At 39.4% G+C, this 15890-nt stretch overlaps 1 protein-coding gene across 1 annotated transcript in view; it reads right to left on the bottom strand.

The window, feature by feature from the left end:
• Positions 1-15890, bottom strand: part of Tbc1d5 (TBC1 domain family member 5) — a 446307-nt gene that overhangs the window by 166137 nt on the left and 264280 nt on the right. The window contains exon 9 of the mRNA XM_057794493.1: positions 15064-15166. Coding sequence (XP_057650476.1) covers positions 15064-15166 — 103 coding nt within the window. The remainder of the gene's footprint in view (positions 1-15063; positions 15167-15890) is intronic.

The raw sequence follows: 15890 nt of genomic DNA, 5'->3' as shown, positions 1-15890 counted from the left end.
ATCAAGTAAGGTAGGCGCTTTGTTTACGAACTACCCAACCTGCATGGAGATCTGATCTCAGCACCAGGAGAGACAGCAGTGGGGTGAGTTTGTGACTGGCGGCGGCGGAAGCAGCCCTGGACAGGGAACTCTGAAGTTCCTCATCCCCCACCCTATACTCCCTGGGCTCCCTGCAGGGGCTCTACACCCCACATACTGCCTCTCTCTTCTTGTCCCACCCAGCTTGCATCCAGAACCCTTCTCCCTTCTGCCCCCTTTCCTCTTTGGGCACATAACACCATCCAGCTCAGTCTGTCTGGCGCTGGGGGCAAATCCTCAGGGCAAGTAGGCAGGCGAGACTTCCTTTGTTTCACTGGCCTGCCTGCATCAAGCAAGGTAGGCGCTTTGTTTACGAACTACCCAACCTGCACGGAGATCTGATCTCGGCACCAGGAGAGACAGCAGTGGGGTGAGTTTGTGACCGGCGGCGGAAGCAGCCCTGGACAGGGAACTCTGAAGTTCCTCATCCCCCACCCTATACTCCCTGGGCTCCCTGCATACTGCCTCTCTCTTCTTGTCCCACCCAGCTTGCATCCAGAACCCTTCTTCCTTCTGCCCCCTTTCTTCTTTGGGCACATAACACCATCCAGCTCAGTCTGTCTGGCGCTGGGGGCAAATCCTCGGGCAAGTAGGCAGGAGAGACTTCCTTTGTTTCACTGGCCTGACTGCACTAAGCAAGGTAGGTGCTTTGTTTACGAATTACCCAACCTGCACGGAGATCTGATCTAGGCATCAGGAGAGACATCAGTGGGGTGAGTTTGTGACTGGCGGCAGAAGCAGCCCTGGACAGGGATCTCTGAAGTTCCTCATCCCCCTCCCTATACTCCCTGGGCTCCCTGCAGGGGCTCTTACACCCTGCATACTGCCTCTCTCTTCTTGTCCTACCCAGCTTGCATCCAGAACCCTTCTCCCTTCTGCCCCCTTTCCTCTTTGGGCACATAACACCATCCAGCTCAGTCTGTCTGGCGCTGGGGGCAAATCCTCAGGGCAAGTAGGCAGGCGAGACTTCCTTTGTTTCACCGGCCTGCCTGCAACAAGCAAGGTAGGGGCTTTGTTTACAAACTACCCAACCTGCAGGGAGATTTGATCTTGGCACCAGGAGAGCCATCAGTGGGAGAGCTAATCTGGGTACCCGGAGAGCCGTCTTTGGGCACGGAGATCTGATATTGGTACCAGGAGAGACATCACTGGAGCACCAGGAGAGCTATCACTGCAGAGTGCCATCACTGGGAAGGTACATCAGTAGGCAAGGAGACCTGATCCGGTAAAAGAAGATCCATAGGGGAGCATTCGGAGAAAGAGATGGGCAGGCGCCAATGCAAGAATTCACCCAACAATCTGAAAAACTATATGAAACCACCAGAACCCAACGACCTCACAACAGGAGGACATGAACACCTTAATCATGAAGAAGTTGATAAAATTGACTTTATGAAAGTGATTGACGCCCTTAAACAGCATGTAAAAAATGCCCTTATAGAAATGGATGAGAAGTATAACAGAAAGTTTGAAGAATTGAGCAAATCAGTGAATGATACCCAAGGAAACCAAGGAAAAACAATCAAACAGATAATGGAAACAGTTCAAGACTTAAAAACTGAAATGGAGGCAAAGAAGAAAACACAAACAGAAGGCCAGCTGGACAGGGAAAATCTAGGTAAACGAATAGAGACTACAGAAGCAAGCATAACCAACAGAATACAAGAGATAGAAGAAAGAATCTCAGATTCTGAGGATACCATAGAGAAAATAAACACGCTGATCAAAGAAAACAGCAAGGCCAACAAATTCTCATCACAAAACATTCAGGAAATATGGGACACAATAAAAAGACCAAACCTAAGAATAATAGGAATAGAAGAAGGAGAAGAAGCGCAGCTCAACGGTCCAGAAAATATATTTAATAAAATTATAGAAGAAAACTTTCCCAACCTAAAGAAAGATATACCTATGAAGGTTCAAGAAGCATACAGAACACCGAATAGGCTGGATCAAAAAAAAACATCCTCTCGCCATATAATAATCAAAACACAAAGCATACAGAATAAATAAAGAATACTAAGAGCAGCAAAGGAAAAAGGCCAAGTTACTTATAAAGGTAAACCTATCAGACTTACACCAGACTTCTCTATGGAAACCATGAAAGCCAGAAGGTCCTGGATAGATGTACTGCAGAAACTAAGAGACCATGGATGCAAGCCCAGACTACTATACCCAGCCAAGCTTTCGTTCACTATAAATGGAGAAAACAAAATTTTCCAGGATAAAAACAAATTTAAACAATACGTAGCCACAAATCCAGCCTTACAGAAAGTAATAGAAGGAAAATCACTAATCAAGGAGTCCAACAATGACCACAATAACTCAGACATCTAGAGACCCTTTACCAGCGCAACTCAAAGAAGGGAAACACACAAAATCTACTACTAAAAAAGTGACCGGAGTTAACAACCACTGGTCATTAATATCACTTAATGTCAATGGACTCAACTCACCTATAAAAAGGCACAGACTAAGAGATTGGATACGAAAACAGGATCCAACATTCTGCTGTTTACAAGAAACACACCTCAACCACAAAGACAGGCACCTACTCAGAGTAAAGGGTTGGGATAAGGCTTATCAAGTAAATGGACCTAAGAAACAAGCAGGTGTGGCCATACTAATTTCTAACAAAGTTGACTTCAAACGTAAATCAATCAAAAGAGATGGAGAGGGATATTTTCTACTCATAACAGGAACAATTCATCAGGATGAAGTCTCAATCCTGAATATCTATGCCCCTAATATAAAAGCACCCACGTACGTAAAAGAAACATTGTTAAAACTCAAGGCAGCCATCAAACCCCACACATTAATAGTAGGAGACTTTAATACTCCTCTCTCACCAATGGACAGGTCAATTAGACAGAAACCTAACAGAGAAATAAGAGAATTAATGGAGGTAATGAATCAAATGGACTTAACAGACATCTATAGAATATTCCACCCAAATAGGAAAGAATATACCTTCTTCTCTGCAGCTCATGGAACCTTCTCAAAAATCGACCACATACTCGGTAACAAAGCAAACATCCACAGTTACAAAAATAATATTAATAACCACCTGTATCTTATCAGATCACCATGGATTAAAGCTAGAATTCAGCAACAATGCTACCCCCAGAAAGCCTACAAACTCATGGAAACTGAATAGTCAACTACTGAACCATACCTGGATTAAGGAAGAAATAAAGAAAGAAATTAAAGTCTTCCTTGAAGACAATGAAAATAAAGAAACAACATACTCAAACCTATGGGACACTATGAAAGCAGTCCAGAGAGGAAAGTTCATAGCACTAACTGCCCACTTAAAGAAAACAGAGAAAGCACACATTGGAAACTTAACAACCCACCTGAAAGCTCTAGAAAAAAAAGAAGCAGACTCACCTAGAAGGGGTAGAAGACTGGAAATAATCACACTGAGGGCTGAAATCAACAAAATAGAAACACAGAAAACAATTGAAAGAATCAATGAATCAAAAAGCTGGTTTCTCGAGAAAATCAACAGGATTGATAAACTCCTATCCAAACTAATAAAACGGCAGAGAGAGAATTTGCAAATTAATAAGATCAGAAATGAAAAGGGGGACATAACCACAGACACAGAGGAAATTCAGAGAATCATTAGATCTTACTACAAAAGCCTGTATGCCACAAAACTGGAAAATGTAAAAGAAATGGACACTTTTTTAGATAAATACCATATACCAAAGTTAAACCAGGACCAGGTGAACAACCTAAATAGACCTGTTAGTCGTGAAGAATTAGAAGCTGTTATCAAAAACCTCCCTTCCAAAAAAACTCCAGGACCAGATGGTTTCAATGCGGAATTCTACCAGACCTTCCAAGAAGACCTAATACCTATACTCCTTAATGTATTTCACAATATAGAAACAGAAGAGTCATTGCCAAATTCCTTTTATGAAGCTACGGTAACTCTGATACCAAAACCACACAAAGACCCAACCAAGAAAGAGAATTACAGGCCAATCTCACTCATGAACATCGACGCAAAAATCCTCAACAAAATTCTGGCAAACCGAATCCAAGAACACATTAGAAAATTATCCATTATGATCAAGTAGGCTTCATACCAGAGATGCAGGGCTGGTTTAACATACGCAAATCTATCAATGTAATCCATCATATAAATAAACTGAAAGAAAAAAACCATATGATCGTTTCATTAGATGCTGAAAAAGCATTTGACAAAATTCAACATCCCTTTATGATAAAAGTCTTGGAGAGATTAGGGATACAAGGGTCATACCTAAATTTAATTAAAGCTATATACAGCAAGCCGACAGCTAATATCAAATTAAATGGAGAGAAACTTAAAGCCATCCCACTAAAATCAGGAACACGCCAAGGCTGTCCACTCTCTCCATACCTCTTCAATATAGTTCTCGAAGTTTTAGGAATAGCAATAAGACAACATAAGGGGATAAAGGGGATTCAAATTGGAAAGGAAGAAGTTAAACTTGCATTATTTGCAGATGATATGATACTGTACATGAGCGACCCCAAAAACTCCACCAAAGAACTCCTACAGCTGATAAACGCCTTTAGTAATGTGGCAGGATACAAGATCAACTCCAAAAAATCAGTCGCCCTCTTATACACAAAGGATATGGAAGCAGAGAGAGAAATAAGAGAATCATCACCTTTCACGATAGCCACAAAAAGCATAAAATATCTTGGGGTAACTCTAACCAAGGAAGTGAAAGATCTATTTGACAAGAACTTTAAGGCATTGAAGAAAGAAATTGAAGAGGATACCAGAAAATGGAAGGATCTTCCTTGCTCTTGGATTGGAAGGATCAACATAGTAAAAATGGCAATTCTACCAAGGGCAATTTATAGATTCAATGCAATCCCCATTAAAATCCCATCAAAATTCTTCACAGATCTTGAAAGGACAATAATCAACTTTATATGGAGAAACAAAAAACCCAGGATAGCCAAAACAATCTTATACAATAAAGGAACTTCTGGAGGCATTACCATCCCTGACTTCAAACTCTATTACAGAGCTACAGTAATGAAAACAGCGTGGTACTGGCATAAAAACAGAGAAGTCGACCAATGGAATCGTATAGAAGACCCGGATTTTAACCCACAAACCTATGAACAACTGATTTTCGATAAAGGAGCTAAAAGTATACAATGGAAGAAAGAAAGCATCTTCAACCAATGGTGCTGGCACAATTGGATGTTAACCTGTAGAAGAATGAAAATAGACCCATATCTATCACCATGCAGAAAACTCAAGTCCAAATGGATCAAAGACCTCAATATCAATCGGAACACACTGAACCTGATAGAAGAGAAAATGGGAAGTACCCTACAACATATGGGCACAGGAGATCGCTTCCTATGTATAACCCCAGCAGCACAGACATTAAGGGCAACATTGAATAAATGGGACCTCCTGAAACTGAGAAGCTTCTGTAAAGCAAAGGACACTGTCACTAAGACAAAAAGGCAGCCTACTGACTGGGAGAAGATCTTCACCAACCCCGCAACAGACAAAGGTCTGATCTCCAAAATATATAAAGAACTCAAGAAACTAGACTTTAAAAGGATAATTAACCCAATTAAAAAATGGGGCACTGAACTGAACAGAGAATTCTCAACAGAAGAAGTTAAAATGGCCAAAAGATACTTAAGGTCATGCTCAACCTCCTTAGCGATCAGAGAAATGCAAATCAAAACAACTTTGAGATATCATCTTACACCTGTCAGAATGGCTAAAATCAAAAACACCAAGGATAGCCTTTGCTGGAGAGGTTGTGGAGAAAGGGGTACCTTCATCCATTGCTGGTGGGACTGCAAACTTGTGCAACCACTTTGGAAATCAGTGTGGCGGTTTCTCAGAAAAATTGGGATCAACCTACCCCTGGACCCAGCAATAGCACTCTTGGGAATATACCCAAGAGATGCCCTATCATATGACAAAAGCATTTGTCCAACTATGTTCATAGCAGCATTATTTGTAACAGCCAGAACCTGGAAGCAACCTAGATGTCCTTCAATGGAAGAATGGATGAAGAAAGTGTGGAATATATACACATTAGAGTACTACTCTGCGGTAAAAAACAATGACTTCTCAAATTTTGCATGCAAATGGATGGAAATAGAAAATACGATCCTGAGTGAGGTAACCCAGACCCAAAAAGAAGATCATGGGATGTACTCACTCATAATTGGTTTCTAGCCATGGATAGGGGCCACTGAGTCTATAATTTGTGATCCTAAAGAAGCTAAACAAGAGGGTAAACCCAAGGAAAAACATATAGATATTCTCCCAGCTATGGGAAATAGACAAGATTGGTGGGCAAAAAATTGGAATCTTGGGGGTGGGGTGGGATGGGGATGAGGGGTGATGGGGAGAGAAAAGTGTGAAGGAGAGGATGAGGGGAACTGGGGGAATCGGGGTGATCGGGGATAAAGGAAGGTGGGATAGGGGAGCAGGGAAACTCATACCTTAGTTAAGGGAGCCACCTAAGGGTTGGCAAGAGACTTGAACTTGGAATGGCTACCAGATGCCCAGGGCAATGTCCCCAGTTAGTTCATTGGGGCACCTGAGGATAGGGAACCTGAAATGAACCTATCCTATAATCATACTGATGAATATCTTGCATATCGCCATAGAACCTTCATCTAGCGATGGATGGAGATACAGACAGAGACCCACACTGGAGCACCGGACTGAGCTCCCAAGGTTATAATGAGGAGCAGAAGGAGAGAGAACATGAACAAAGAAGTCAGGACCATGAGGGGTGCACCCAACCACTGAGACAGTGGGGCCGATCTATTGGGAGCTCACCAAGGCCAGCTGGACTGCTACTGAAAAAACATGGGATAAAACCGGACTCTCTGAATGTGGCGGACAATGAGAGCTGACGAGAGGCCAAGGAGAATGGCACAGGAACTTTCATCTGGCGATGGATCGAGAGAGAGACAGAGACCCAATTTGGAGCAACGGTCTGAGCTCTTAAGGTCCAAATGAGGAGCAGAAGGAGGGAGAACATGAGCAAGGAAATCAGGACCATGAGGCGTGCACCCACCCACTGTGACAGTGGAACTGATCTATTGGGAGCTCTCCAAGGCCAGCTGGACTGGGACTGAATAAGCATGGGTTGAAACTGGACTCTCTGAACATGGCGGACAATGAAGGCTGATGAGAAGCCAAGGACAATGGCACTAGGTTTCGATCCTAATACATGAACTGGCTTTGTGGGAGCTTAGCCTGTTTGGATGCTCACCTTCCTGGACCTAGATAGAAGTGGGAGGACCTTGGTCTTCCTGTAGGGCGGGGAATTTGGACTGCTCTTCAGTGTCAAGAGGGAGGGGGAATGGACTGGGGGGAGGAGAAGAGGAGTGGGTATAGGGGGCGGGGAGCAAGGGGAGGGGGCAATATGTGGGAGGAGGGGGAGGGAAATGGGAAACGGGGAGCAGTTGGAAATTTTAATTAAAAAAGAATAAAAAAAAATTAAAAAAAAAGAAAGTAGGGTCATTTTTAATCCAGAAAGAGAATATAATTTATTTCTAAATAATTAAACTATTTTATTTAATAAATACTCCATTTTCTATTATATCATAAGAGATATACACCTAACTTTTCCCAAGAGTTCTGAAATGTCATCTTTATTATAAATTGAATGTTTACCCCATATTTTTCACTTTTATGCTACTTGACATAAACCTAGACATCTGGAAAAAAGAACCCTTAAGTGTGAAAATGCCTCCAAAAAATTGGCCTATAAGAAATCCATATGACATCTTCTTGATTAATGATTAATGTAGAAGGGCCCCAATCAATGTTGGGTGGTGTCATACCTGAGCTGGTAGTCCTGGATGTAAAGCGGGCTGAGTAAGCCATGAGGAGAAAGTCAGTAGGCCCCACTAACCCAAGGTCTATGCATTAGTTCCTTTCTTCAGGTTCTCGACTTGGATTCTGGCCTTGACTTCCCTGAATAAGGACTACAAGCTAGAAGATGAATAAAGCTTTCTACCCAAGTTGCTTTTAGCCATGTGATTTATCATAGCAATAGAAATACAACAAAGATAATTAGTGTTCCATTAGATTAATATTATTAAACAAGACTTGAATATTATAGACTTAGCCTACACAAGTTTTAGTCTATATAAGAATAACCATGGAAGGGAATTTACAATAAAAACTTTACAATCCTGAATGATGACATGGAGAAAGACAAGAGAAGATGGAAAGACTTCCATGCACAAGGGCTGGCAGAACTAGTACTGTGGAAATGACTGTCCCGCCACACACACACACACACACACACACACACACACACAAATCAGATTCAGTGTAATCCTAATCAAAATGCTCATGATATTCTTCACATAGAAAAAAATCCTGAAATCCATATGGAAGTACAAAACACCTTGGTAGCCAAAACAATACTGAGTAAACAATAAACACACATGCATGTATGCATACATGTGTCCCAGCACCAACACCAACAGAAAAAAAGAGACAAAACAATGCTGAAGGATTCACCACACCCAATTTCAAGATGTACTAAGGAGCTACCCTAATTAAAAACAGCATAGCACTGATACAAAGACAGATATGTGGATTAGTGAAATACAGAAAAGACTCAAATATGAGCGCACACAATTATAACCATCTTACATTAGAGAGAGATGCCAAAAATATACAGTAAAGAAACATTTTCAATAATTGGTACTAGTAGAAATGAATGTCCACACATATTAGTAGACTAATATCTATCATCTTGCAAAAACAACAAAATAATAATTAACTATGAATGTCTTCCAGAGCACAACAGTAACCTGAAATGTGTCAATTTCTAGAAGAAAGACAGAGGAAGTATGTGGCAAAACACAGATGGAGGAAAGGACTCTACACAGAACTCCATTCTAACAAAAATTAAGTCCAACAAGTGACAAAGGGGATGTCATAAAACTAAAATGCTTTGGTACAGCAAAGAAAACAATCCATTAAGCTAAGAGAAAGGCCACAGAGTGGGAATATTTGTGAGCTTTTTATTTAACAGAAGACAAGTATCTAGAATAAGGGCTCAATAAAAAGTCAACAACAAAACAAAATTGGCCCATGGATCTGAACAGAGATAACAAAAGAAAAAATTTCCATGAAGCATCTTTAAAGGAGTTTGTCATCCTTAGCATTAGGCAAATGCAAATTAGAATTACTTTGGGATTTCATCTTCCTCTAGTCAAAGTGTCTAAGAGCGAGAGAACAACTGCTGGTGGCGTCTATGACTGGGGCAGCCATCTGGAGTCACCACAGACAAGACTTACAAGTGACACAGCTGTCCACTCCTTGGCCATGTTCATCGCTGTCCTGTCTACAGGAGCCAGGAAATGGAAACCACCTGATGTCCTTCACCTGATTTCTGGATAATGAACATATGGCACATATTTACAATAGAAGTCTGTTCATTGTAAAGAAAAATGGAATGATGAAATTTGTAGGCCAGTGAATGGATCAGGAAAACATTATACTGAATGATGTAAGCTAGACTCACAAAGAGTTAGAATGTTTTAAGTATACAACCAGAAATGACTATAGAAGCCAGGGAAGTAGACATGGTTCAAGGAAAAGTGGAGAGGAAGAAAATGACCTTTAGAGAGGGAGAATGGAGGACTTAGGTATTATGAAGAGGGAAATAAGGAAAACAGGTAAGAGACTTTAACTGGGTAAAGAGGTAAGGTAATAGATAAGTTACTCTCTGAATTTTTGAAAAAAAAACATACAGAAGCACGATATTTTATAAGCTTACATAAAATATATAATTGTGTGTGCATGTGTATGGGTGATAATGTTTTCCCCAAGTGTCAGAGACTATCAAACAGAAAACTCTAGGGGCAGGTATGCAAATTTTCGCTTCAAGTTGTCAGGGGAGTGAAAGAGACTGCCCAAAGCGCACATACTATTGCCATTGTTTTTAGTTGACCCCAGAACGTGAAGGTAAGTCCTTATTGCTTAAAACATCACACACACTGGACACAGGACTTGGAGAACTTAAGGTGGAAGTGATCTGGAAACCTCTCTGAAAGACAAATTGTATGAGTAGGTACAAGCTAGAAAGAAAAAAAACAAACAAACAATCAATAGTTCTATCCAGATTTGAAGCTACAACAATGACCACATTGGCAAGATACCCCCAAAAGTTTGTTCAATAGTGCCAATTGTATCTAGGGTATGAATAATGCTCATTTAATTGAACTTTAGCCCCCCTCCATAGGAGGGGATTCCTGCTTTGCACTGTAAGACAGTCAGTTATGGCTGGAGGGGTCACAGATCCTAGTTCTGCCTTTTCCTAAACCAATGTAATTTCTGTTGAATTCAAATATGTATCCTTATAACCAAAGGTAGGTACAATTCTGATCCATCATCAAAGAAATATCTCATTTTGCATTTTTGAGACTAGTTCAGAGAATCACACCTGGGAAAAACTCAAGTGACTAACTGCCCAGCGTTGTACAAATCCATCTGGTACATCTACAGTGCAGCCACCAACATCTAGTGGGTAAAATCTAGGAAAAATGGTGGGAAGATTGTAAGAACAGAAGTATAGGATGCCTACTGTTGAGGATCTTCTAGCGCTAACAAGGAAGATGCACCCATGAAATCTCAACAATATGGCTGCCTAAATAAGGTATGGGTAATCACAATATCGCCTGACATACTAATGTGGACAGGGGAAACTTTACAAGCCCCCAGCCCAAACATGATTAATTGCTATAGGTAATTAATGGCTGTTAAGAGAAAGCAAATCAATTGCTACTTTATACAGCTTATCCAATCCCAAATAGTCAACCATAAACATACAAAAAAAGCATTATGAAACAAACTCTGTATGTGGTAAACATGCATATATATATATATATATATATATACATATGTACGTATATATGTAACAGTAACAAATAAGAACAAATAATTCATTTAAAAGGAAGAGGAGAGGGATACAAGAGGATCTGGCGAGAAGAGAGGGAGAGGTGCAAATGATGTAAATAAAGTATTCATATATGAAATTCTCAAAATATAGAAATATTAAATTTTAAAAGTACTTATTTTTATTTCTGTATATTTCTGCCTTCTTTAACTATCATTGACTATTTAGTTTTTGTGGCACTTCTCTCTCTAAATTTTCCTATCATTCAAGTATCATCTGTCATTTGCTTATCACATGACAGATGCCACATGTGCTAGGGATATAGCAATTAACAAAGTAGACTGTTTCCTAACCTGAATGGGGATTTATTCATTAGCAGGAGACACACATTAACAAAATGTGTGTTAAAATGGTTAAGTTATAAACTAGTATGTGTATACACTAATGTAGGAGGTTCTTCTGTCTATGTGTTGCTTTCATTGGTTGAATAAAGAAACTGCCTTGGCCTTTTGATAGGGCAGAACTTAGATAGGCGGAAAGACAGAACTGAATTCTGGGAGGAAGAAGGCAGTGTGGCAGACACCATGGTTCTTCTGCCCAAGACTGACGCTGGTTAGACTCGTGCCAGTAAGTCACAGTCAACTGGCGATACACATTAATGGAAATGGGTTAAATCATGATGTGAGAGTTGGCCAAAAAGAGGCTAGATATAATGGTCCAGGCAGTAATTTAATTAATACATTTTCTGTGTGGTTATTTCGAGGGTTAAGCAGGCTGGGCGGCGGAACACAGCCCGCGCCCTCCTACTACAGGTGTAGGCTAGCCGGACTGGATGGAACAAAAGGACCCGCTCTCCCTATTACAATACGCAAAGATGTGGGACTAAGTATGTGCATGATTCTATATCCAAGTTCTGCAGCTGTGGCCTCAACAACCAGTGGGTTGAAAACAGTAGCAAAACAGGGGCCTGAGGATATGGGTCAGTCAATAAAGTTTTCACTGCATAAACATGAAGACCTGAGTGTGAACTTTAATACCTATGTAAAAACCTAGGTGTGGTGGCCTGCATTTATAAGACCAGCCCAAGGAACACAGAGACAGGAGAATACCACAGGTGTGCCAGGTGTTAGTTTGTCAATTAGCTCCAATTCAATAAATACTTGTCTCTTGAAAAGTATATTAGAAAGCAACTGAAGTAGACAGTTTCTGCCCTACACACACATATACAAGTACACATAGGACATATACACACACCGCACAAAATAATTAAAAGGAATTGCATCTATACACATACACACACACACACAAGTATAAAACAATTCAAAGGAACTGCATCCACACTAAATTTAGTATCCTTCTTTTCAGTTTGGAGCATGTCCTGAAACTAGCTCTTGCAGATCACTCTGGCCTCACGCTCACAGAGATCCACCTGCCTCAGCCTCCTGAGTGCTGGGATTAAAGGTGTGTACTTGGTGATTTACACTATATCCTTTTAGAGGCCCATGTATGTATGTATGTGTGTGTGTGTATATATGTATATGAGTGAGCTACCAGCTAACATATTTATATATTGAAAAGGTGAGAAACAATATTAAATATAATTACTTAATCATATCTCAAATCAATAAATAAAGGTATATTTTACTGAATAAAATGTAGAATCCTCTAAACAATATGAAGACAGTATTTTTTGAAATAAAATCATATTATTTTGTGTGTATAAGTGTTTTGGCTGCGTGTATGTCTTTGCATCAAGTGTGTGACTGGTGCCCAGAGAGGCATGGAAAGAGCTGGAGTTATGAAAGGTTATGAGTTGCTATATAACTGTGGGAACTGAACCCAGGTCCTCTGAAAGAGCAGTCAGTATTCTTAGCTGCTGAGTCATCTCTCTAGCCCCTAACAGAATCTTTTAGAACTATAATTTTTAGTTCTAAAAAATCTACAGCATTTCTGAAATAGCTGGGAGAAATTATTAGTTTTTGTTTGTTTTGTTTTTAGATTTACTATAAGCTGGGTGGTGGTGGCACACACCTTTAATCTCAATATTAGGAGGCAGAGCCAGGTGGATCTCTGTGAGTTTAAGGGAAGCCTGGTCTAGTGAATTCCAGAAAATCAAGGGCTGTTACAGAGAGAAACTGTCTTGGAAAAAAAAAAGATTTAAATTTTATGGGTATGAGTTGAGAGCTCATTCATCCCTACATGTATGCCTGATCACCATGTGCACTGCCCACAAACGTCAAATAAAGGGCACCAGATCTTATGGAACTGTAGTTATATACAGTTGTTAGCATCCAAGAACAACAAATGACAGAAGGTTCAACACACAAGGGCATGGCTTCAACAGGAAAAAAAAAATAAAAACAAAAATCAGATATAAACAAAAGCAGATGGAAACGGAAAGTATATATACAACTTCAAAAGAGAAATATCCATCAGGTATAATCATTATCTGACTTGAAAAAACACAGTAAACAATGTATTCTTCTTAATATGTGTACTCTGATGTCCCCACCCCCCACATCTCTGCTTAGTTAAAGCTGTTATCCTGCATACTCTTTAGTAGTCTCCTACTCAAAACCCAGGCCTGTGAGCATAAAGGTAACAAAGTTTTCAACAGCCTGTAGGCTCACAAAATTGAACCTGTTCTTTTATCTGCCTGTGCTCATTTAGCCCACCAAGCAGTCTTTATTAAAGCTGCAACATCAGGCAGTCAAAGTTCATTAATACCATTTATATAATCTCTGCAATTTCAATTAACTCAGCAAGACATTCTACTACATGATAACAGTCTCATTAATTCAATAAAATCCCATAACTATTAACAATATGGTCGATGTTAAACGGGGTGTCACCTAGTACAAAATAATAGCTTTAACAGCTTGTGATGAAACTGAAGGCTTTTACCCCTTAAATTTAATACGGTTAAATATTCAATCCTTCTACAGCAAGGTATTATTTCTCTAAGAAAAAATCTATAGGAATTTAACATGTAGAGGGGGGTAATCAAGTCTTTTAAAGTGAAACCCAGGTATAAGATGTCAATACTTTTATATTTAGTAATTGATAGGCTTGTTTCAACTTATCTAGAAATATAATCTTCCACACTCCTACACAGTCTTTAATATAAATACACTGGTCCACACACAATAATGATGGAGTACGATGTTACATTATTTTGGAAGACTTTCTTGATTTAGTTTACCTTTTTAAAGAGAACTGAAGACAGAGACTGAAGAAGACACTAGAGGATAGAAAGACCCACCTGCCCCATGCTCGTGAACTGGTGTACTTTATATTGTAAAAATGACCATCCTACCAAAGTAAGTTATAGATTCAATGTAATCTTAATCAAAATACCCACAAAAATCATAAAATTTGCATAGAAGCATAAAAAACCCTGATAACCAAAGCAATCCTGAGCACAAACAATAGAAAAATTACTGTGATGGATGTCACGCCACCCAGTGGCAGTACAGTATTTACTGGTACAGCACACGAAAACATTGTGATTCAGCACAAAACACACCAGGAGAGCAAGGGACAACAGAAGACTCAAACGTGAGTGCTGTATTCGGGAGCCTCTCCATCCCCATGCTCATCTTTGAAGCCCTAAATGTAAAGGAACTATGGCATATTTTAATAAGATACATATCCCAGACTATTACTGAGATCATACATTAATTTATAAAGAAGAAACATTTGTATTTAAAATTTCCCACTGAAAAACATGCTATTATTTTTCTATTTATTTAGCTATTGCTTTAGTACTTCAAAGTCATTTACAGTTTTCTTTATACAGTTTTTATAACTTTATTACCAAATATATCTGCAGACATTTGAATGAGATGCATATCCTCAATTTAAATTCTGAACAGCTACTGCTGGGATGAACTAATATGAGCACATGCGACAGAGCTGGATGAGGAAAGGCCTAGCAGTTCTGGCATCAACTGTTTGCACTCAACAACAAAAAGGCATGTACACAGTAGTAACAAACATAGTTCTTAATACAACTGCATGGATATTCTGAGTCAATAGGGTGCTACCTGTAAGATATTTTCATTACCTGTTTATAAAGCAACTGCTCATTTTCTCTAGCATAACAAAACAGAACATCTGTAAGAATTTTTCTCACATTTTCTTGTTGGAAAAACTGCATTTCAGGAAATCTGAAAAAAAAAAAAAAAAAAACAATGAACACATATTGAACCTAACCAGTAGTTTCAGGAATATCCAAGGTCTGCAGAACGTTTCACCTCAGCTATGATCAGCTATGACAGAATTAAAGAGGCAATAAAGAAAAAGAAAAACCATTAAATTCCACAGGCACATGATATCCTTCAACAGCTAAACATTTCATTTTTTTCATATAAATAATTTTTTCATATACTTAAAGTAAATGTAGGAATTATAGTAATTTTAGAAATAAATGACACACAATCAACCTTTTGGGGGGTGAGAAGTTGTTTTGTTTTTAGCCTATTTTGGGGGTATTGTCTGTTTCTTTCAAAGAAACAGTCTGGTCTCACGAAACAACCCAGTCTAGTGTGGAAATGGCAATCCTCCTGCTTCAGTTTCCTGGATACTATAATTATATAGGTATGTGATCACATATAATCACCCCATTTGGTTTTTTGAAAATATGCCAAATCATTGTAACTATTTTTCTTGGTATCAGGATTCCAACTGTACACTGCAGTACCATCAGTTTCATCTGATTAGAATACAGAATTAAGTGGAACACAAGTTAGTAAGTCTTGATGAAATGTCTTTGATTAACTGTGAAATATAAAATGGTAGATAACCTGCTTGAAAAGGGCTAAATAAGTTATCTGGGATATGACAACGTACAACCGAAAGAAACCAATGAGCAAATACAGCAACACACATACA

Source organism: Chionomys nivalis, chromosome 19, assembly GCF_950005125.1.
Source record: "Chionomys nivalis chromosome 19, mChiNiv1.1, whole genome shotgun sequence".
Taxonomy (NCBI): Eukaryota; Metazoa; Chordata; class Mammalia; order Rodentia; family Cricetidae; genus Chionomys; species Chionomys nivalis.
Note: the sequence above shows the minus strand (reverse complement) of the source record. Positions and strands in the feature narration are given on the sequence as shown.